We start from the raw sequence: 21,829 nt of genomic DNA on the forward strand, positions 1-21,829 counted from the left end.
TTTGGTTGTGAAGATTTACATTACCATGAATCACAAGAATTGATTTTCAAAGATAGGTTTTGAATTTGAGCAGCGTATGTTTTGAGTTTCAAACTGCATTCTCAGTTTTGCTGCAATTATTTTACCCCTTATACTGTAGCAAGAAATAAACCAAACATTATGTGTCCTTGAATTTTCAATTCTTCCCATCTTCCTGCCTTACCTGAAGTGTGACTCAATTTATCGGTCTTGGGAATGGAGGTGCCAAGTAGTGCTCTTGTCCTTGGGCCTATTGATTGAGATTCTTAAGTGGCCAATTCATCCCAAACCCACTTCTGTTTTAGCTGCAGTCATGGGGAGCCCAGACTAATTAGGTGGATGAGCCAGTGTCATGATTGAAGGGATTAACTTAGTTAGGGGGAATCCCTGCACCATTGGAGACATCCTGCCAATGCCGTATCATACACTGCCCACCCACAACCCCATCCTCTTAAAGTGGACCCGCACAGTTCCTTTACACATCAGCCTTTCTTTGGCTACTGCCCTGGGCATGCCTTCAGACCCTCCTCTCTAACCTCCTCCTCTTTAGGGCCTGCATGTATCTCCAACAGAGCTCACCACTTCATCTGGTGCTGCTGGGACGACAGAGATACCAGCCAATTAAATTGGGAAGGGTCCTGACCAACGTTTTAATCAGACAGGTAAATTATAGGGCACCCAATAAAGTCCAGCCCAAGGAATGTTTGAGTTGCTCAGAAAATGCTCTTTCTTGAGCATCACGTAAAGTTCATTGAACCCTATATGAATTATAATGAATTGCGCTCTAGGTATCTCTCTCATGAAAAGCAAACAAGTTTCATTTGGTTTAATATCTTTGAACTGTTCAAATGATGGAATGTTCCCTTATTCAGTCGAAGGGTTTTATCTGAAGAGAATAGCTTTTCCCACAATTTTCAACTTCTCATCTCATTAATGAATGCAATTTTGCTCTTAGGGAATCGCTTGGCTCGAGGGGCAGAAGTGCTCACCACTGCTGGATCTTCTGGTGCTCACACACTGGCACCTTATTTAAAGCACTTCAGAAGCTGCAAGCCAGGAGCTGGCCCCAATGGTCTTAACCATTATCACTGAGGACATGTCCCAGCGGCACATGTTGCGGGTACTATGATGAGCACAGTGCCACACGGCTACATGTCCCCACCTTTGACAGTTCAATGTTGCCTGCTATTACTGCCTCTTCTGTATTAAATGTAATGTAAGCCACAGGGGCTCGCAACCTGTAACTAAGTGCTATAAATCCCAAAAGCTACAAAAGAAATTAGTCTCACATAGGCTGGCAGCCTGTAAGTTTGTGCTGAGGGCAGTGAGTGTGTGTTAAGAAAGCAATGCGTGGTGGGCCTGGCAATCTCCAATTAAGCACAAAGTGAATGAATGTTAAGAAAGCAAACTAAAAGTCAAAAGACGTATCCTGTGAAGACCTATGAGAGGTGCTTTGTTTTCCTGGATGCAAAATTATGTGACAGAGGTGTGCAGATCATAACTGAGCCTCTGTAAATCATTAAAGGCTGAAGTGTTGTCAGAGTTGGTCTGAGAGCAGACGCGATGACGTGCTGAGCTCAGTGGCTGAACTGATACCAGCATATGAGAACAAACATTCAAGGAGGATGGTGGCCATGGAGCATGCAGGGACTTTTTCTGAAGAAATAGTTGAATAATGGCCAGGATGAACATTCAGTGGACTGCATTTACAAGTCAGGAACTTGTGTCTTCGATTTTTCCAGGGGAGGAAAAGATCATTGGCAGTGTGTATGAATACGTTGAGTTGGTACGTTAATAAGATGCAATTGCACAGCATTTCCCGCTCAATGGCGAGATTCTAAAGTTGATATTTAAGGCTTGGGGGAATTTTGTAAACATTTTTCTTGAAGTTGAGGTACAGGTTGTTTACGTTCTCAACATTTCCGCACTTCACACTTGGGAGGAGAAAGTTTGCCCAATATTCTTAAATAAAGTCATACGGCATCGGAACAGACCCTTTGGCCCGCCATGTCTATGCTGACCAACAAATGATTCTAATCCCATTTACCTGCACGGATCCTCAGCCTACCAGAAATGCACACAGTATTCAATCTGTGGACTAACCAATGTTTTATAACATTATACCAAGGCTTCTTTGCTTCTATATTCTACACCCTGGCTAATGAAGGCAAGCATCCCTCATGCTTTCTTAACCACCCTGTCTACTTGTGCTGACACCTTCAGGGATCCATGGACTTGTACACTCATTTAGGTATATCCTTCCCTATGAGATCTCCCAAAATGCATCACCTTACACTTCTCAAGATTAAATTCCATCTGCCATAGCCTGATCTAGTTTATCGACTGATCAGTGTCAGACTGCAGCCTGAGACTATCCTCTTGGCCCTCCTCTGGTCAGGTGGTAGTGTCCCTACTCTTGACCAAGAGGCCTGGGTTCGAGTCACACTTGCTCCAGAGGTGTGCAAAAACATCTCTGAACCAGTTGATTAGAAAAATAGGTTGTGTTAAAAAAAATCTTTCTAACTATCAACAACACCCTCAATTTTTGTGTAATCTACAAACTTGTTAATTATACGTTCTACATTCACAATCAAGTCTTTAATGCACATAACAAACAGCAAGGGTCCCACTGCTAGTAACAGGCTTCCCATTACAGAAACAACTCTCCACCATTACCCTTTGCCTCTTGTTTGCAAACCAATTTTGGATCCAATTTGCCAACATGGATTCAGTGGGCTCTTACTTTTTGGACCAGCCTTCCATGTGGGACTTGGTTCAAAGGTCTTACCGAAGTCCATGTAAACACAATCAACTGCACTACCCTCATCGATATTTTTTTTTCACCTTTTCAAAAATCTCAACTAATTAGTCAGACAGAATTTCCATTGAACAAATCCATGCTGACTATCCCTGGTCAAAGATTGCCTTTCCAAGTGTAGATTCCCTCAGAACTTTTTCCAATAATTTCCCTACCACCGACTCCAGTTTAACTGGTCTGTAATTACCTGGCCTATCTCTGCTGCCCTTCTTGAACATAGGAACCACATTAACTCTTCTCCAATCATCTGGCATTTCACCTGTGGCCAGTGAAGTATTAAAAATCTCCACCAGGGACCCAGAAATCTTCTCCCTTGCTTCCCATTAGGAGCCTGGGATACATTTCATCAGGCCTTGGTGATTTTTATAATGTTTGCCCATTAAAATATCCAACACATTCTCCATATTAATCTTAACATGTTCATAGAACCCCTGCAGTATAGAAACAGGCCATTTGGCCCAATAGGTCCACACTAATCCTCCAAAGAGTAACCCACCCAGCATCATTCCCCTATTACTCTACATTTACCTCTGACAAATGCAACTAACCCACACATCCCTGAACACTATGGGCAATTTAGCATGCCCCATTCACCTAACTAGCAGATCTCTGGATTGTGGGAGGAAACCGGAGCACCCGGAGGAAACCCACACAGACACTTCTTGCCCGAGGCTGGAATCGAACCCGGGGCCCCAGCATTGTAAGGCATCAGTGGTAACCACTGTGCCACCTGTTAAGAACTCGAGAACCTCACCATCCCAACTTACATCCCAGGCTACAATGTCTTTCTCCTCTGTGAATGCAGATGAGAAATAGTCATTTAAGACCTCCCCCACATCCTCAGGTTTCACACACAGGTTGCCCCTTGAGTCTATAGTATGTCCTACTCTATCCCTGGGAATCCTGTTATACTTAAAAAAAAGCTTTGAGGTTTTCTTTGATGCTATCTACAAAAGATATTTTATGGCCCCTTTATGCCCTCCTAATTTCTTTTTCAAGCATCCACCTACACTGTTTATACTTTTGAAGGGTCTGCCTGTTTTTAATATTCTGTACCTGACATATGCTTCCTTCTGTTTCTTTATCGAACTCAGGATAAACCTTGACATCTAGGATTCCCTTGACTTGCTGCCCTTGCCCTTCACTCTTAGAGTAAACATGAATTCTCACTCTACTGCTTTTAAAAGACTCCCATTTTCCAAATTTAATCTTACATGCAAGTAGCTGCTCCCAGTCTGTTTGCCAGATCCTGTCTAATGATACTGAAATTGGCCTTCCCTCAATTTAGATGCTTAACTTCAGCACTATCCTTGTCCCTTTCCATAAAAATGAAGATTTACGGTGTTATGGTCACTATCTCCAAAATGGGCATCTACTCAAATTTCAACCACTTTACTGCCTTCATTCTCGAGGATTGAGTCAAACTCTGCCTCATCTCGAGTAGGACTATCTACATATTGATACAAAAAGCTCTCCTGGATGCACTTAAAAATTCCAAACTGTCTAATCCTTTCACACAAGACGATCCAAGTTAATATTAGAAAAGTTGAAATCCACAACAACCATAACCCTGTTTCTCTCACACCTCCTTGTGATTTTCCTATATTTCCGCTAATCTATTTCCTTCTGACTGTTGGGAAGCCTGTAGTATAATCCCAGCAACGTTATTGCAAAATTTTTTATATCTAAGCTCTACTGAGATGGCCTCACATGGAAACCCTTTACAGGACATCCTCCCTCATTATGGCAGTGATAGTTTCCTTTATCAAAAATGCAATGCCGCTACCTTGCTTACAATTCCCCATCAAGCCTGAACCTTCCATAGCCTGGAATGTTAAGCTGCCAGTTCTGTCCGTCCTTCAACCATGTCTCCGTGATTGCAACAATACCATGTTCCCACATGCTGATTAATACTCTAAATTACTCTGCCTTACCAGTCAGGCGCCTATCATTAAAATAAATACAATTTAGCTTTCTCGATCCCCCATGTGCCTTATCCTGCCCATGTCTTCTCCACCTACTGGACTTTCCTAGCACCCCTTCGATATTGAATGGACCATGCTTCCAACTTTACATCAACTCTGTCCCTCACTATAAAATCAATTTTAACCCTCCCCAACAGCATGAACAAACCTTCCAGCAAGGATATTGGACCTATTCCAATATCATTCAATTCCAGTTTATACCCCAGAAACTTGCCCAGCGATCAAAAAATCTAAAACCTTCTCTCATGCACCATCCATTTTGACACGTGTTCATCTATTCTATCTTTCTATTCCTGTACTCTGTAGCACGTAGCATTGGAAATAATTCAGAGATTACAACCTTTGTAGTCTTTTCACAATTCACGACCTAACTCTCTCAATTCCTGCTGCAGGACCTAATTTCTTCTTTTACCCATGTGATTGGTCCTGATGTGTACCATAACTGCTGGCTGTTTGCCCTCCCCCTTCAGAATGCCCCACAACTGCTGTGAGACAGCCCTGACCCTGACACCAAGGATCTCAGTGGAGAGTCTCTTCTGCTGCCACAGAATCGCCATCAGTTTCCCTTACAATTGAGTACCAGGTCCCTAAATCTCTGCCAGTCTTTTTCCTTCCTGGCAGTTCAGCACAGCCAACTGTGATATTACAAACTTGACCGTTGCTGCTTTCCTCTGAGAGGCCATTCCCCCCAGTGGTATCCAACATGGTCTATATGTCTGACAGGGGACTCCTGCACTCCCTGTCCATGGTGACTTGTCTTCCTGGTAGTCACCCAGTGCTTTTCTGCCTGTGTAGCCCTAACCTGTGGTGTGACGAGCTCACTAAACGTGCTACCCACAATGCCCTCAGCCTCATGGCTGCTCCACAGTGAATCCATACAGAGTTCCAGCCGCTCCAGGTGAATCATGAGCTGCAGCTGAACACACTTAAGGCATCTGAGGTCACCACGGAGACTGGAAGTGTCTCTGAGTTCCCACATGTTGCAGGCGGAGTATTCCACAGGGTCACGTTCTCCTGCCATTGTGATTCTTACCAACTACAGACAATAAAGTAGGAACCAATTACTCAACCTTGCCCATTACTCGCCAAATCAGATTTCTCTCTCTCTCTCTCTCTCTCTCTGTCCGCTCCTCTCTATTCTTAACAAGCCACAAAACATACAAATAAGGACTTTGTCTCCCTCCCAGTGCTGCTCACTCAGTACCTAAAGCTGGTTCCCACACAGCCAATCCTCTTGCCTGACATCACTGTTTGAAATCATGACATCACCACCTGTGCTCTGCTTCTGGATTCAGGATCACTCCCATTCCCACTCTGCCTCTCTCCCTTCCAACTGAGCTGAATCCACTCACCTCCCACTCTGTCTGCTCCAATCTGGGCACCGTTCCTCAAGTTTTTATCCGGAAGCCCCTCCTGCCATTGTTTACCACTAGGCTCGCTCATCTGCCACTGCTGCTCTGAGTTGAAAAGGAGTGACTTTAGGAATAAAACAAATTGGAGTTTTGGATCGTTTCATTTTCCCAAAACTTTCAGGCTTATTCTGGGCTCATAGTCCAATTACAGACTGTGAATATAACATGGTTTTCAAATTTATATATTAGATAATCCTAAACCAGTATGCAATGATGGCATATGGCATTTGTTGAAATAAACTCAAGGTATATAAACCAAGGAATCTTGCTCTTTATGTTCTTGTGGTATGTATTTCATTTGCAACAAGTGCTTTAATTATCAAACTCAAGCAATTATCATTTTATGGATTTGAACACATTCATTCACTGTAGTCCAACTATTTATTTAATGTTGCTGAGATATCTGGATGTGCCTCATAAAGAATGATCATTTATGCAATGCTAGGTAGTAGATTGTGTCAAGAAGGTATTGAACTATTCGTGCTAACAGGGACTCTGTTGCAATTTGATTGAGTGGGTGTTCAGCAAAATCTGTCAGTACAAATAAAGGCACTTTGTGGTGTGTTCAAAGTATTCAGGCACCTTTTCCAACTTGTCCAAGTTATTCATGTTAATTGATGAAAGTAAATGAACAAAAGCTGATATTTAACTTCACGAGGACTCAGCATGTTTTTATAAAATTCTGAGCCGTGACGAGAATTGCATTAGCAATATAAAAGATACAGTATGGAAGAACTACAGATGTGATTACTTTTAATTATGCAGTTGTGGAAATACACAATAGATTGAAAAAGTCATGTGTTTTAACTTGTTGATAGATGAAGTCATTACTTTCACTTCAATTGTCAAAAGATTTGACTGCTTCAAATTTTGAAATTTATTGTGGCATTCCTGAAGAAGGGCTTATGCCCGAAACGTCGATTCTTCTGCTCCTTGGATGCTGCCTGACCTGCTGCGCTTTTCCAGCAATGCATTTTTCAGCTGTGGCTGGAAAGGAAACAAACATTTTCTAAGTTTTGAATTAAAATATTTTTGAATTAGGTCTGTTCATATTTTTGAAGTGTTTCCAATAGTAGGCACTGCACCGTAAACACTCAGTTTAATGGTAAGATGCTGCATTCTTAGAAAATATTTACTCCTGAGCAAAACGACAAACCTCGGTCCATTTCCAGTTCAACACAAAGCTGTCCCCTCTTCGCTGAAGTTTGCTTGAAGAAATTGGATTTGAAGATTTACCACGTATGCTTTTCCACCTTTTTTAAAAAAACATCAATTGATAGTTGAAGGTAGACTATAATCTAAAATCATAATTAAAAGAAACAGTCATGCCATGATAAAAATAATCAAGACTGAGATAACAAGCTTTGGGTCTAAAGAATAATTCAAGAGGAATTGAAATCCAGTTTAATTGCAATTTTTATTCAATTTGCATATGCATTAAAATTTCTGGTGATATCCCTCTGAATTGTGCGATTCAGGACAAAAATGTGAATTTTGTGCTGAAATATTCCAAATATGTTTTATGTTGCATCTCAAAGAATACTAAGATATGGTGCAACCTTTAAACAAGAGGGACATTGAGCAAATTATTAATATGGAACTGTCAGTTCTAGTTAACAAAGGATGCAACTTGTATTGGTAAAACCCTATTAAGACAATCCCAAATTTCAAAGCCATCACAAATGTATTATGAAACAGAATTTGATGCTGCACTTGTCCTTGTTAATGGTAGAGGTTGTGGCAAATGTCTAAAAGCTTGGTCAAAGAACTAGGTTTAAAGAAACAGCTCAAAAGCAGAAAGAGAGGCAGTTTCAGAAAGGAGCAGCTGAAGAAATCTCTGCCAATGATAAAGTCATTAATGTTCAGGATTGCAGATAGCTAGGGGCTGTAGAGGTAAAGGAGGTTATGGAGATGGAGTAGAATATCCCCAGAAGCTTTGGAATCCGACCATTATGGTCAAATGAAGGGCATTCTTGCACTATGTGGGAACAGGCATGGCTGTCACCTCCCCAGAATTAGGCAATTACCAGCCAGTGGGCAGACATACCATCTGGTTGAGGCTGGAGACGGGATCTCAAACTTAGACAGCCAATAAGAGGCCCCCAGCACTGACGAAGCAGTGAGAATGCCCTTTCAGTTGGATGAGGGAAAGGGTGCTTAATCTCGAACTTTGTTAACGTTACATAAAACAAATAGCCTCAGCAACTGGGCCATTGAAGAGAGACCCCTCCATCAAGTAGCTAATGGCAGGGGGAGCTGGAAGAGCCTCAAAGCCTACCTGGAACCTTGGGCTGTCCCCATTGGGCTGCAGCCAGAGGCCTCCTTAAAAACTACTCTTCGGTACCTCCAGTGACTTGGAGACTACTGGAAAACTCCAACTGGCCTTTGCCTGTCCTCAAGCTCACTATCCTACCCCTGGGATAGAATGGAGCCGGCAAACCAGCATGTCAGGCAGAAACATGAACTTAGATGTCCGCCCACCTCCTTCCCCATCTGCATTGGAGTCAAAATTCTCAGCCTGGAAATCGTTCTTTGAACTATGTAGCTCTCTTCACAACATATCAAAACACTGCACAGCCAATAATGTTCTTTTGAAGTGTAGTCTTTAGTATAATGTAGCATTTGATTTGCAAGCCATAGGCTTTCACCAGCAGCAATAATGTAAATCAGCAGGCCATTGTTTTTGAATTTTAGTTGAAGGTAATAAATGATTTTTACATATTTTGTAATAAAAGGACTAACCTTTTCGATATTGTTCGGGTTTTGAAACATGGTTGCTGTGAGCATCAGTTGAAAACATGCTGCATTAATGATTCTGAGAAAAGAAAAGATTCTGACAGAAGTTAATTATATGTTATATGGACAAGGTTATTCCACAAGAGAACTGAAAGCGGGTTTTTAGGAATGTTTTTGACTCTTTTGTAACATTTTAACTGCAGAGTATTTTTAATTTCCTATCTAAAATCACTGGTGAGAGTGAGTTCCATTTCAGCCTAGCTTCAGAAGTGTCTGTATTTGCCTTGGGATCAGATAAACCTCTGGAAATAAACAAGCAGCAAAACCTTGTTTGGTCATTGTTTTCAGGGACTGGATTACCTTCTGTGCACAGAAAAATTCATTGTCCAAATTAAGATTGCCAACCAGAGCAGCTTGAATCCAAATAACACTCTGAATTCCATGAAAAGCCTCAGGCACCTCACGGGAGATTTAACAAACCAAATTTGGAACTGAAGCGCATAAGAGCAGATGGCCCAAAACTGGCAGTCAGTATGTTTTAAGGCCTAACTTAAAGGAGGAGAGAATGGGAGAGAGATAGAAAGGTTTGGGGGAGTGGACTAGGGTACGTTTACGGACTCAACAGCTGATGGCAGTTGAATTCAGGGATGTGGGTAAGCCAAAGATTGTATGCCCACAGCTATCCCTGTAGGTTTGTAAAGTTGGAGGATGTTTCAGAGATAGGGGGTGGTGAGGCTCCCTGTACCAAAGAGCACAGTGGCAATAGGTAAATAAGATTTCGAGTCATAGAGACGTACAGCACGGGAAACAGACTCTTTGGAAGGTCCAACCCGTCCATGCCGACCAGATATCCCAATCCAATCTAGTCCCACCTGCCAGCACCCGGTCCATATCCCTCCAAACCCTTCCTATTCATATACCCATCCAAATGCCTCTTAAATGTTGCAATTGTACCAGCCTCTACCACTTCCTCTGGCAGCTCATTCCATACACGTACCACCTTCTGCGTGAAAACGTTACCCCTTAGGTCTCTTTTATATCTTTCCCCTCTCACTCTAAACCTATGTCCTCTAGTTCTAGACTCCCCCACCTCAGGGAAGAGACTTTGTCTGTTTATCCTATCAATGTCCCTCATGATAATATAATTCTCTATAAGGTCACCCCTCAGCCTCTGACATTCCAGGGAAAACAGCTCCAGCCAATTCAACGTCTCCCTATAGCTCAAATCCTCCAACTCTGGCAACATCCTTGTAAATCTTTTCTGACCCTTTCAAATTTCACAACATCTTTCAGATAGGAAGGAGACCAGAATTGCATGCAATATTCCAAAAGTGGCTTAACCAGTGTCCTGTACAGCTGCAACATGACCTCCCAGCTCCTGTACTCAATACCCTGACCAATAAAGGAAAGCATACCAAACGCTGCCTTCACTATCCTATTTACCTGCAACTCTACTTTCAAGCTGCTATGAACCTGCACTCCAAGGTCTCTTTGTTCAGCAACACTCCCTAGGACCTTAGCAGGACTTATATACTTAATGGTAAGATTTGCTTTCCCAAAATGTAGCACTTCACATTTATCTAAATTAAACTCCATCTGCCAATCCTCAGCCCAGTGGCCCATCTAATCAAGAACCTGTTGTAATCTGAGGTAACCTGTTTCACTGTCCATTACAACTTGGTGTGCATAAAGCCAGCAGAGCTTTGGATGAGCTGAATAGAGGTTCATGGATGGGAGGCTGGCCAGAAAATGTGATTGATCAATTCTGAAGATAACAAAAGAATGGATGAGAGTTTTAGCAGCAAATGAGCTGAGATAGCAACAATATCAGGTATTGCGCCAGAAGTGGAATTGGGCAGTCTTATTGATGACTCAAATATGTGGTTACAGGCTTATCTCGGGGTCAAGTACGATTGAGTTATCGTACACCTCTATTTCAGTCAACTTAATGGTCCAGTGTGTCAGAATAATTGAACACACATCACCTGAAATACATTGTGTCAGGACTAGGTCAAAATCCAGTTTCTAGCCTGTTGTTATACTGTTGATGCAGCTATTGAGTTTTTGAAATGAAATTCACTAAGTTAAAACTTGACAAGAATATATAATTTTGTCTCAAAACTGGACCATTAAGCTGACTGAAATAGGGTGGAGGATGAGAGGTAAAGTCTGTAGGGATTTTATAGTCTATCAGAACATATTTTCCCTGTCTAGTCATTTTGGAAGGAATATTCCCTAGTCTTGGAAATGTGATCACATTCTATGTCTGATATCAACATTTGTTTCTGGGGAAAATTGGCATTTTCCCATGCCAGAGACTGCAACTTAAATGATGTTTCAATGGATATTCTTGCATCTTTAACAGTTAGCAGGAGAAGAAACCCAAAGTATCTAGTTTTGGCAATATAAATTGAATATTCTTCTCCGTATACTTGGCAAGTTGTTGTGAAAAAGCATGCTCAGAAAAGCAAACTGAAACATCTTGGCTGCATGGAAAGCAGTTTCCAGCTGCTGCATCTTAGTTCTTTAAGAGAAGTACTTAAGATTCTGTCATATTCCCCCAGAAATTACACAATTCGATGAACAGCGCATTAAAACCCCCACAAAGATATAATATTGAAGACAATATTCACCAGTATCAGTAAAGGCAACTAATGCCAGACTGAAAGCAGGTTATGGTAACCAACCAGATGAATATCTACGATTAGATTGTGCAGGTTTGAGGAACAGGTCATATGATAAAAATACAAAAAGACATTTAAACCTCTCGCTGGGCTTATCGCACAAGACTAGAGCCACTTAAAAGTGTATTACACTGGAAAAGATAATATTTACCATGCAGCACCAGCAAGGTCAAAAGGTTTGAGAACATCTATTTTAAATTAAATTGGGGAAAAAGTACATTGCAGGTTCGAGGGTTAAAGCAGCTTTTCTTGGTGTTGGTGATCATATGTATAGTTTTAATCTTAGCTGTATGATAAATGCAGTATATTCAAATACCAGTGGAGGAGGTATGAAAGGGTACAATTCAACAGGATATACTGAAGAGCAGCCTCTCATCGACAAAACACATTAGGATAGTTGGTCAAGCAACCCAGCTAACATATTGAGAAAATGATTAGAAAAAGATCTTAAATATCTCCACTTGGAGCAGTCTTTGATTTTTCATAAAAGTCTGAACGAAAGATCACTGGACCCGAAATGTTAACTCTGACTTCTATGCACAGATGCTGTCAGACCTGCTGAATTTTTCCAGCAATCTCTGTTTTGTTTTTGTCTTTGATTTTTCATGTCTGTTTTCTTCAAGGAATTAAGCCATTTGACTGGGATGCATGAACATATGGTTGGTACAGTAATAAAGTATTCTTAAAATACAAATGCAATTGTCTGAAATGAGCATTTTAGTGTCACTTCCCAGTCAGGTCATTTTAGAATCAAAGATGTTGCTACTTCTGGATATGTCAAAAACCAGCCACTCGAATACAAATACTATCAATATGCTCCGTCCACATTGTATTTATTGAGATTACTTAAACCCAAAACACTACCCCTGCCAAGTGTGACAGCACTTTATGGTATTGTTTAACGCATAACAATCTTGTTTGACATCTAAACATGAATTCTCCTTCCCGAATACCAATACGTTTTAATGTTTGTAGTATGGTAGCTAGTTTTTACTCAAATTTGGGGACCAGGCACACATGAAGCAGTGACTTTCTTCCATAAAGAGTTAAAAATCCGAATTGAAACACCCTTCACTCCTAACAACATGGCTGCAAATACACTGGTTAAATATTTCATCGGTATGTTGCAATCAGGTGTTTATATTTAATGCAGCAGGTTTTAACAGTAGCATTTACTCATTTTGACTTTTGGCATCCTTTGTACTGAATAATAGTCAAAATGAGAAAATAAGTCAGTAATTTGTAGCCAAGTACCTTACATGTTGCTCTGTATTCAAGATAAAATTGTCCTGGTTGAGTTCAAAATTGCATTTCCCTTTCCTTTTTAAAGCTTCAACTGAAATTGGAAATATAGGAGAGTAGCTGGTAGGAAGCTTACAACCAACCACTGGATTCTGTAGTCTTGTTTCACTAATGTAGAGCTTACCTCAGAAGAACACCACAACTGTGCAATCTACCAGTGATTTTGCTCAGAATTTGGATTTGGTCTCGCACCCTTAGTCCAAACTCTCTGTTAGTATTAGCTGGCATACATGCCTGTTTCACGTTTGAAAGAGTTTACTTTGAACCTGTGACATTTGCCTCCATTGCTAATTAATCAAGATTGCTGTATGAGAGAGAAATTACTTGGCAGGTGATAAATCATGCATGACGGTTCTTTTGAAATACAGCAGGGCCTTGTATTTGTTTCAAATACCATTCTGATATTAATCTACAAACCTTGTTATATATTTATAATGGAATTCAAAAGCAACACAGTCACTGGCCTGTTGGGGTGGGTTTCTGTTTCCAAGTGAATACTCCAGGAATTATTACCAACTAATTAAACCTACATCATTTTATAAATGTAGTCCTGGTGCACTATTAAATATTTCTTAAGCTATCAAGATGAACTTCACCTTGGTGCATTCTCTAAGCCCTCACGTTATCTGCTGAAGAATAGTTGCCAGTCACTCTGAAAGGTGAGTTGTACATATTTGTTTCATCAACACTGTTATCTGTTCCTCCTTCCTCTCAAAAATGCTGACTCATATGTAAACTATTCAAAGTTTAACGTGTATTTGAATAACATTACAGATGGCTGCTGTGCTGACAATCATTCTTGAAGGGCATTGCAATTCTGCATGGTTCTTACCTGAAGCATATATCTCTCTTTAGGAAGAGATATTAGGTGGAAATCAGGGCAAATCAAAAAAAAGAATTCTAGTACATTCATGTCTCACAACTTTGGGAAGCCCTCAAGCAGTGAAGTTTTAGTTTTAAATTTGTTTGCTTATTTAAATACAACAGTGTTCCACAAAAAATGATGTGGTGATGATGATGATCTAGTGAGATATATTAAGTGACATATATTGCCAGGGTACCAAAGTGACCTCCTCTATTGTACTTTGGATTTATGAAACTTTTACATCTGTCTGAGAGAGTAGGGCTTCAGTTAAATATCTCAGTAAAATTGTACATCAGACTGTGCCACCCTGAGAGCACTGCACGAAATGTCAGCATAATCTACTCAAATGGCTGGAGTGGGTCTTTGACCATCGAACCCACGGGATAGTGCACTCTAAATCAAGCCCTGCTGATCCCAGAGGCGAACTAAATGTTGTTTTTAAAGTACACACCGTATTCAAAGTCGCTGGACTTTAAGACCATGAATGCACGGACCAGGTTTCTGTACTACGAAGAATTATTATTTATTTCAAGTAATTAGATTTTAGCTACAGGTAAACAGATATAAACCACTGACATATAACACTAATAATTGAAACTCTAACCCCCCCTTATAATCTCTACCTTAAGCACCCACTTACACGATATAACAGGCTACAAACTGAAGTAGAGTAGAATCATGTCCAACAAGGCAGCTCTCCCCAATGAGTTCAGTACATTCTATGCTTGTTTTGCAGAGAAGGTCAGTGAAATGATGTCACCAGCTCCCAGAGCCTCGGGTGTATTTATACCCACAGTCACTGCTGCAGATATAAGATCGGCCTTCTTGAGGGCAAACCCATGGAAATTGACTGGCCTGGATGGAGTCCCCAGCTGTGCACTCAGATCCTGCATGGACCAACTGGCGCAAGTATTCGCGAATATCTTTAATCTCTTCTGAGTACAGAGGAACCTCAATTATCCACCATTCCGTTCTCTGAATTTTGGATTATAAGACAAGATTGCAAGGTCCCGATGCTTGGCTAACCTATGTTGTCCGGAATTCGATTAACCGAATGAAATACTCCCTGCCCGTGTCCTTCGGATATTCGAGGTTACTTTGTACAGTGTGAGTTTCTCATCTGCTTCAAGAAAATCATTATTATCCCATTGACAAAGAAAAATCATGCAATGTGCCATAATAACTATTGCCCTTTGGCTCTGATATCCATCATTATGAAGTGCTTCAAGAGGTTAATAATGGCAAACATCAGCTCCAACCTCCCAGACTGCCTTCATCTGTTACAATTCAACTACCACCACAATAGGTCCACAGTGGATGTCATCTACCTGGCCCATCACCTAACTCTGGAACATCTGGGTAACAAGGATACCTACATCAGACTTCTACTTTTTGACTTCAGCTCTGCCGTTCAATACCACAGTTCTAACCAAACCCACGTCCAAACTCTGAGACCTAAGACTCTGCTCCCTCTTCTGTAAATGAATCTTCCTGACCCCCAGACCACAATCAGTAAGGATAGGTGACAACACAACCTCCACAATAATCCCGAACACTGGTACCCTGCAACGTTCCATAATCAGCCCCTTACTATATACTCCTCATACACTCACAACGATGTAGCCAAATTCAACTTTAATTCCACTTACAAATTTGCTGATGACACCGTGTAGTGGGTCGGATCTCGAACAGTGACAAGACAGAGTACAGGAAAGAGATAGAGAGCTTAATGGCATGGGGTAAAAACAACAATCTCTCCCTTAATATCAGCAAAATGAAGAAGCTGGTCATCACCTTCAGAAAGCAGAGTGGAAGACATGCCCCTGTCTGTATCAATGGCGCTGAGGTGGAGAGGGTGAAGAACATCAAGTTTCTAGGGCTAATTATTGCCAAAAATCTGTCCTAGTCGGTGCACATTGATGCTACACTCCAGAAAGCACACTAACATCTCTACTTCCTCAGAATGCTAAGGGAATTCAGCATATCCCCAATGACTCTTTCCAATTTTTATAGATGCACCATAGAAAGCATCTTATTCAGATACATCACAGCTTGTTATGGCAAGTGCTCTTCCCAACTCCACAAGAAATTACAGAAAGTTGTGAATGCAGCTCTGTCCATCCTGAAAACCAGCCTTCCTTCTGTTGATTCCGTCTACACTTTCTCTGCCCCAGGAAAGCAAGCAACATAATCAAAGACTCTTCCCATCCTGTTTATACTCTCTTCTCCCCTCTTCCATTGGGCAGAAGATATAAAGGTTTGAAAACACATGCCAACAGATTTAAGAACAACTTCTCCAGTGTTATCAGACTTATGAATTTTGTCTGCAACTTCTCTGTAGCTGTAGCACTACATTCTGCAGTCTATTACCCTGATGTGCTTATGTAATGTATGATTTGTGTGGTTAGCACTGTATCTCTGTGCATGTGACAAAAGTAAATCAAATTAAAGACAAACAAATAGGGAAAATAGATTATCAGTGGAGATAGAAAAAACTGGAATGATGGTTCAGTGGTCTTTGCTTCCTAATTCCGATGTTAAGAAGATTCTACTTTGGCTAACATGGCTCTTGGTGTTTATTTGTTTGTCTTTGCAAGGCGCTATTGGTTTGCAATAAGTACAGTCTGATTGATTCAGTCACAAAGGAAATGTCTTTGATTTATCAGTTCAAATTCAAAAGTCACAACTCAAAAGCAACTGCTGCAAGAAATGTCAGTGGTTTTCTTCGAGTTTAACCTGGTTTTGTTTTTACTGCAGAGAAGAGAGAGCGTCTGAGAGAAACACAACTGCACACACCTCTGTGTCTTTCTGTCTCTGTCTCTCTGTCTCGGTCTTTGTAACTTGTTTCCCGTCCCAACCTGCTCATTTAGCTGAGAACTAATCAGCTTCACTTGTAAACAACTTCTTGGCTCCTAATTATCTGTGCATTGCAACAAAAACAAAGTTCAAAGTGGGTGTTGAATTCCTTGCTGTGAAATTATGCAGTCGTCCTGGTAAATCCCTGTTTTTTTTTCCCAAATAGACTCCTTACTCGTTGCAGTTTTTCAAACACACAAGTAGTAAGATATGGTCCTTACACTTTAATCTCCAAGATGAGAGTGCTGCCAAGTGCTGATGACCCATTTGACAACCTGAGGAGGAATAAGAGAGTTTTGGGGATTGAGGACTAGATGATGTTGGATTTGAGGGCAAATGTTGTGGGGAAAGCAGTTTTCGAAGGAAGAGGGATACTGGCAGAAGAAAGGGAGACATTGTGTCCAAGAGAGAGGTAGTTTGTTGGTAGTGGTTCACTCTGCAGAGGTGATCATTGAAGTAATGAGCTGATAAAATACAGGGTAAAGCTATAATTTCATATTCTATAATAAATTTAAGTTCTCAATACCCTAGCCTATAATAGTTGAAGCTGAAGACCAATCCAACTTACTAACTCTTGTGAAAAAAAAATTGAACACACAGCAGTGACTTACTTATTCACAGCACCTTTTACATAATGATACATTCCAAGGCATTTCAGCGGAGCATTGTAAAACATGGTGTGACATTGACCAACTTAAATAGGTTTTCATCAAAGAGGTAAATTTTAAGGCGTGACTGAAAAGAGGAAAGTGAGGTTGAGAGGTACTGAGATATAGGAATTACAACATGGTTGGCAGCACAGTAAAAAGTGATTGGTTCTAGCAGATCTGTACTGGTTTCAGTGCTCAACATGAACTTATTCCCACCATTCTTTATCTGACCTTGTCAATTCTATTCTCCATCAAACACACAGCAGCCTTCGCTTAGAATGCATCTGTGCCTCTTTGCCTCAACAATTATTTATGGTAGGCATGTTCCACTTGACTCACCCTCACTGATCAAAGGTTTTCATTTTAAACATGGTCCCTGATCTGGTCCAGCTTGCAACTTTAGATTAGATTACTTACAGTGTGGAAACATGCTCTTCGGCCCAACAAGTCCACACCGACCCTCCGAAGCGCAACCCACCACCCAGACCCATTTTCCTTCATTTACCCCTTCACCTAACACTACGGGCAATTTAGCATGGCCAATTCACCTAACCTGCACATTTTTGGATTGTGAGAGGAAACCGGAGCACCCAGAGGAAACCCACTATGTTCACTCTATCTCCAGCTGTCTTGAAAGAGCATTTAGAAAGAAAGTGTTCCCCTGGCAAGTAACTAAAAGTTTTTAAAAAAGTATGAGTGCTCTTGGAGTGAAGACCTGCCCAGCCTCCTCATTGCCTTGAGTATAGTCTCCAGGTCAGTGCCTTGTGAGCATTAGGTAGCTCTGCCTTCAATGCCAGCTTCCACTTCACAGCAAGGAAGCCGACACTTCTTCATTGAAGGTAAATGGCATCAATTTAATGGCCGCCATGCCTGTTTCAAACAGACCCCCATTTTGCCCTAGCTTCATGCCGCTAATTGGACACCAAGCCCACACTCTAGACAATTAACATTGGGCCCCTTAAAAATGAGAGATTGTGCTTCCTTCTCTCTCTGGCAGAATCAGGATCTGAAGATGATCTTAAAACCAGTTTCTCAACCGCGGAAAGAAATTCAGACTGTGGAGACTGACAAATGAAATTTCACTATCACACCCAGCATTTATCACTGAACCCAATCTGACCATCCAAGTACATACACAGTTTTTGGCACATGTTCTCAGCAGGAAGTCAGTTGGAGGGGGATTGCAGTCATATAATGTAGATAAAAGAAGGTTGTTTGTGTTGACTTAGTGTTAAAAATATTAAATTGACAACAGCACCTGTGGAACTGCAGCTGATTACAATTTTATTTTGTTTACTGTATTTGCATTGAGTACAGGAGTTGGGAGGTCATGTTGCAGCTGTACAGGACATTGGTTCAGCCAGTTTGGAATCCTGTGTTTTGTTCTGGTCTCCCTCCTAGAGGAAGGATGTTATGAAACCTGAAAGGGTTCAGAAAAATATTTTACAAGAATGTTGCCAGGGTTGGAGGATTTGAGCTATAGGGAGGGGCTGAAGGCTGGGGTTGTTTTTCTCGAGCATTGGAGGCTGAGGGGGTGACCTTATAGAGGTTTATAAAATCATGAGGGGCATGGGTAGGATAATTAGACATGGTCTTTTCCCTGGGCTAGGGGAGTCCACAATTTGAGGGCATAGGTATAGGGTGAGAGGGGAAAATTTTAAAAGGGACCTAAAGGCCAACCTTTTCATGCAGAGGGTGGTGTGTGTGTGAAATGAGCTGCCAGTGGAAATGGTGGAGGCTGGTACAATCACAATATTTAAAAGGAATCTGGGTGGGTATATGATTAGGAAGGGTTGAGAGAGTTCTGGGCTAATTAGAGGGATATTGGCAAATGGGACGAGATTGATTTAGGATAGCTGGTCAGCATGGACTAGTTGGACTGAAGGGTCTTTTTCCATTTCGATGACACTATAATTCTAAGTAATTCACCTATCTTCTGGAAAATGGTGTTAGAATGTCTGCCTTCCTTTCACCTCCCACCACTCACTTGGTTCATGCAGATTGCAAGTCGGAGATGAATTGGTTCAGTGAGTTAAAGGTTAGACACATGTGGTCACTTACATACTTGGCGATTTACTGCATTTAGCACCTAATTAGTTACCACAAACTGAAGTTTGTTATCCATGTCAGAATGTCATCATTTTAACTGTTTTAACTCTTGGATGAAGCATGATGCTGTGAATGGAGCTAGTTGATTTTTCTTGTCACGATGAGGAAAGCTAATCCTGGCCATCAAGCTCATCTGTATGTGGACAATCAGCTTTGAGCATTACAAAGTCAAGGATATATGAATGGGCTGCAATATTAAGGACTAACAAAATTACCCTTGGTTCACCTTAATACCCAAAAGCAATGTATTTATTTCTCACACCGGAAATTGAATGTAAATATTAATTTAATGCAAAATTTTCCAAATAATTCTTTCAACCAGGTTTAACCCAGGTTTTGAAGGCCATTCTCACTATGTTACCCTTCTCGTCTATAAATTCTACCTTTTTCCTCGTCTGTTCTTTATGTGCCTCTGTATCTTGATTTCAGCTGGGCTCACGAGCAGTATTTTGCTGTGTGGGTACTTTGCCACATGATGTTACAGCAATAAATGATTAAACTTTACAGATCAGTGTATACACTGTAAAAGTGTTTGGCTACTTTTGAAGTGAACTATGTTCAGCAATTGGCAGATCAAAAATGGAATGGCATCAGCCTAGGCTAAGGTATTTTAATTATTACTAGACATTTATTTAATTGTTCTCTGTTACATTTCTATTTTTAATTTCCGAAGTCTCTCCAACCAATTTGTGGGGATTGGAAAAGGAATTTATTTTCTGGTGCCCTTCCCTTCAAAGCATTCTTGACCCCATAAGCATAGTTAATTTGACTTGTTAAGAATTTTAGCAAGTTATACATTTTTTTTAGGCAATTGAAGCTGCTTATTCAGGAAACCTTAAATCTTCTCAGATTTGAAGCTTTTGTGTTTACTTAATTCTTCGGAAAACCAGTGCTACCCAGTCCTCTTGAAAAGTGCAGTGTATGATGCAGTCTCAGATTTCTCACTGGGACCATTTCTTTCCACCGATTAAGGATTCCTTTGTTATTCGACTTTGTATATAGGGGGTGCATTTGGTAGGATTAGGAGATCGTTGTCTGGATTTCCTCAGTGGGATATTCGGTGGTCTGTGGAGAGGGGGCAAAGGTTACAGGAGCTTTTAGGGAATTTGGTGCAAGACTTTTTTCAGAATCTTTTTGGATTACCTCAGCAAAACAGCTTATCCCATGTATTCAAGTAACCCACTTCTGGTTAAATATATGCCCAATTGGTATTTTTTCATCCAAATTCTGAGAATGTTAAGCAGTAACATCCAAGGTAAATGAGTAACATTTATCTTCAGTGTGCCTTTAGAAATCAGGTTTACTTTACATTCTTTTGATCCACTAATGATTGCTGAATTAATATTAACACCATTTTTAAAAAAAACATAGAGTTTAATTGATGCTAGAATCTAAGTTTGGAATCAGTTATGAAATATGAAACACTTAAATTGGCTTAATGATGGCCATGTTCAATCAGTAATAAGTATTTGCAAGATTTTTAATTCAGTGACCAGTTAAGAAAATTGCAAGTTGATTATGCTTTTATTAAAAATTTGCTTTAATAAAATCAGAAGTTAGCCTTTAAGAATCTTGGGGAAAAAAAAGCACTGCTTCACAAAGCATTGAAGTCAGCGATATTTTGGTGCTAAAAGATGTAGAGAAAGGAGCAGATTTGTTTGTATAAAGTGCAATGCATTTGGATCAGTATTGCTTTTTATACCAAATTCTTCAGCCTATTAGCCATTGAGACAGAAATATCTTTGCGCATTGTTAACAAAACACTGTGCACATCTTTAAAAGCTCGAATAGTGATTGATTATGCTCAAAATTCAAAGCTAAAGTAGCTATGCTCATATAAGCCATTCGATTGCAAAAAAGAACAAGACCATTCTTCAGTGGGCTTTTGTGAATCACTAATTCTGTGCAGGTGGTGCCTGGAATACTACAGGATTGTGACTTTCCTCATTACTGAGGGTCAAGGTTAAAAAGTGTGGTGGCAGAGTTTAATTAGCAAAGCAACTTAAAGCCCTGCAGGAGGTCAACTGCAACCATGATTGAAAGGTCTGCGATGTTTTCCTCTAATTTAGTCTATTTTTTTTCTTCTTTTGTAGGTTGAGGAAGGAGGGAAAGCGGACTTGCTAACAAGCAAACTGCAGGTGGGGGATGAAGTGGTCAATATCAACAATGTGGAACTGAGCGGTTACAGACAAGAGGCTATCACTCTAGTGAAAGGTTCCTACAAGACCCTGAAGCTGCTCATTCGCAGGTATGAGATGCAGTCCAGATGAAGATGTACCCTAAATCTAGTAAAGGCAGCTAAAGTACTGGAAAACCTCTAGTGGAAAGGAAAAATGTTGATGAAACAGACATACGGAATGTCTACAGTTTTCCTTTCTTTGCAGATGTTACCTG

The 21,829-nt window shown here is 40.7% G+C and overlaps 1 protein-coding gene and 1 long non-coding RNA gene across 4 annotated transcripts in view; one reads left to right on the forward strand and one right to left on the reverse strand.

Moving 5' to 3' along the window:
• Positions 1-21,829, forward strand: part of shroom3 (shroom family member 3) — a 432,635-nt gene that overhangs the window by 197,611 nt on the left and 213,195 nt on the right. For both annotated transcript variants that reach the window (XM_043695296.2, XM_043695305.2), the window contains exon 2: positions 21,529-21,683. In XM_043695296.2, coding sequence (XP_043551231.2) covers positions 21,529-21,683 — 155 coding nt within the window. The remainder of the gene's footprint in view (positions 1-21,528; positions 21,684-21,829) is intronic.
• On the reverse strand, positions 6,970-13,158 carry LOC122552703 (uncharacterized). 2 transcript variants are annotated; one of them, XR_015756935.1, is made up of 4 exons: positions 13,080-13,158; positions 8,976-9,048; positions 7,390-7,486; positions 6,970-7,220 (listed from the first exon to the last, which is right to left on the reverse strand). It is a non-coding gene; the product is annotated as an uncharacterized LOC122552703 (long non-coding RNA). The 2 variants fall into 2 exon arrangements; XR_006312456.2 differs by lacking the exon at positions 13,080-13,158 and having other exon boundaries at positions 8,976-9,091.

Source organism: Chiloscyllium plagiosum, unplaced genomic scaffold (genome assembly GCF_037043375.1).
Source record: "Chiloscyllium plagiosum isolate Xiang-an unplaced genomic scaffold, Cpla_swu_hap1 HiC_scaffold_1, whole genome shotgun sequence".
NCBI lineage: Eukaryota > Metazoa > Chordata > Chondrichthyes > Orectolobiformes > Hemiscylliidae > Chiloscyllium > Chiloscyllium plagiosum.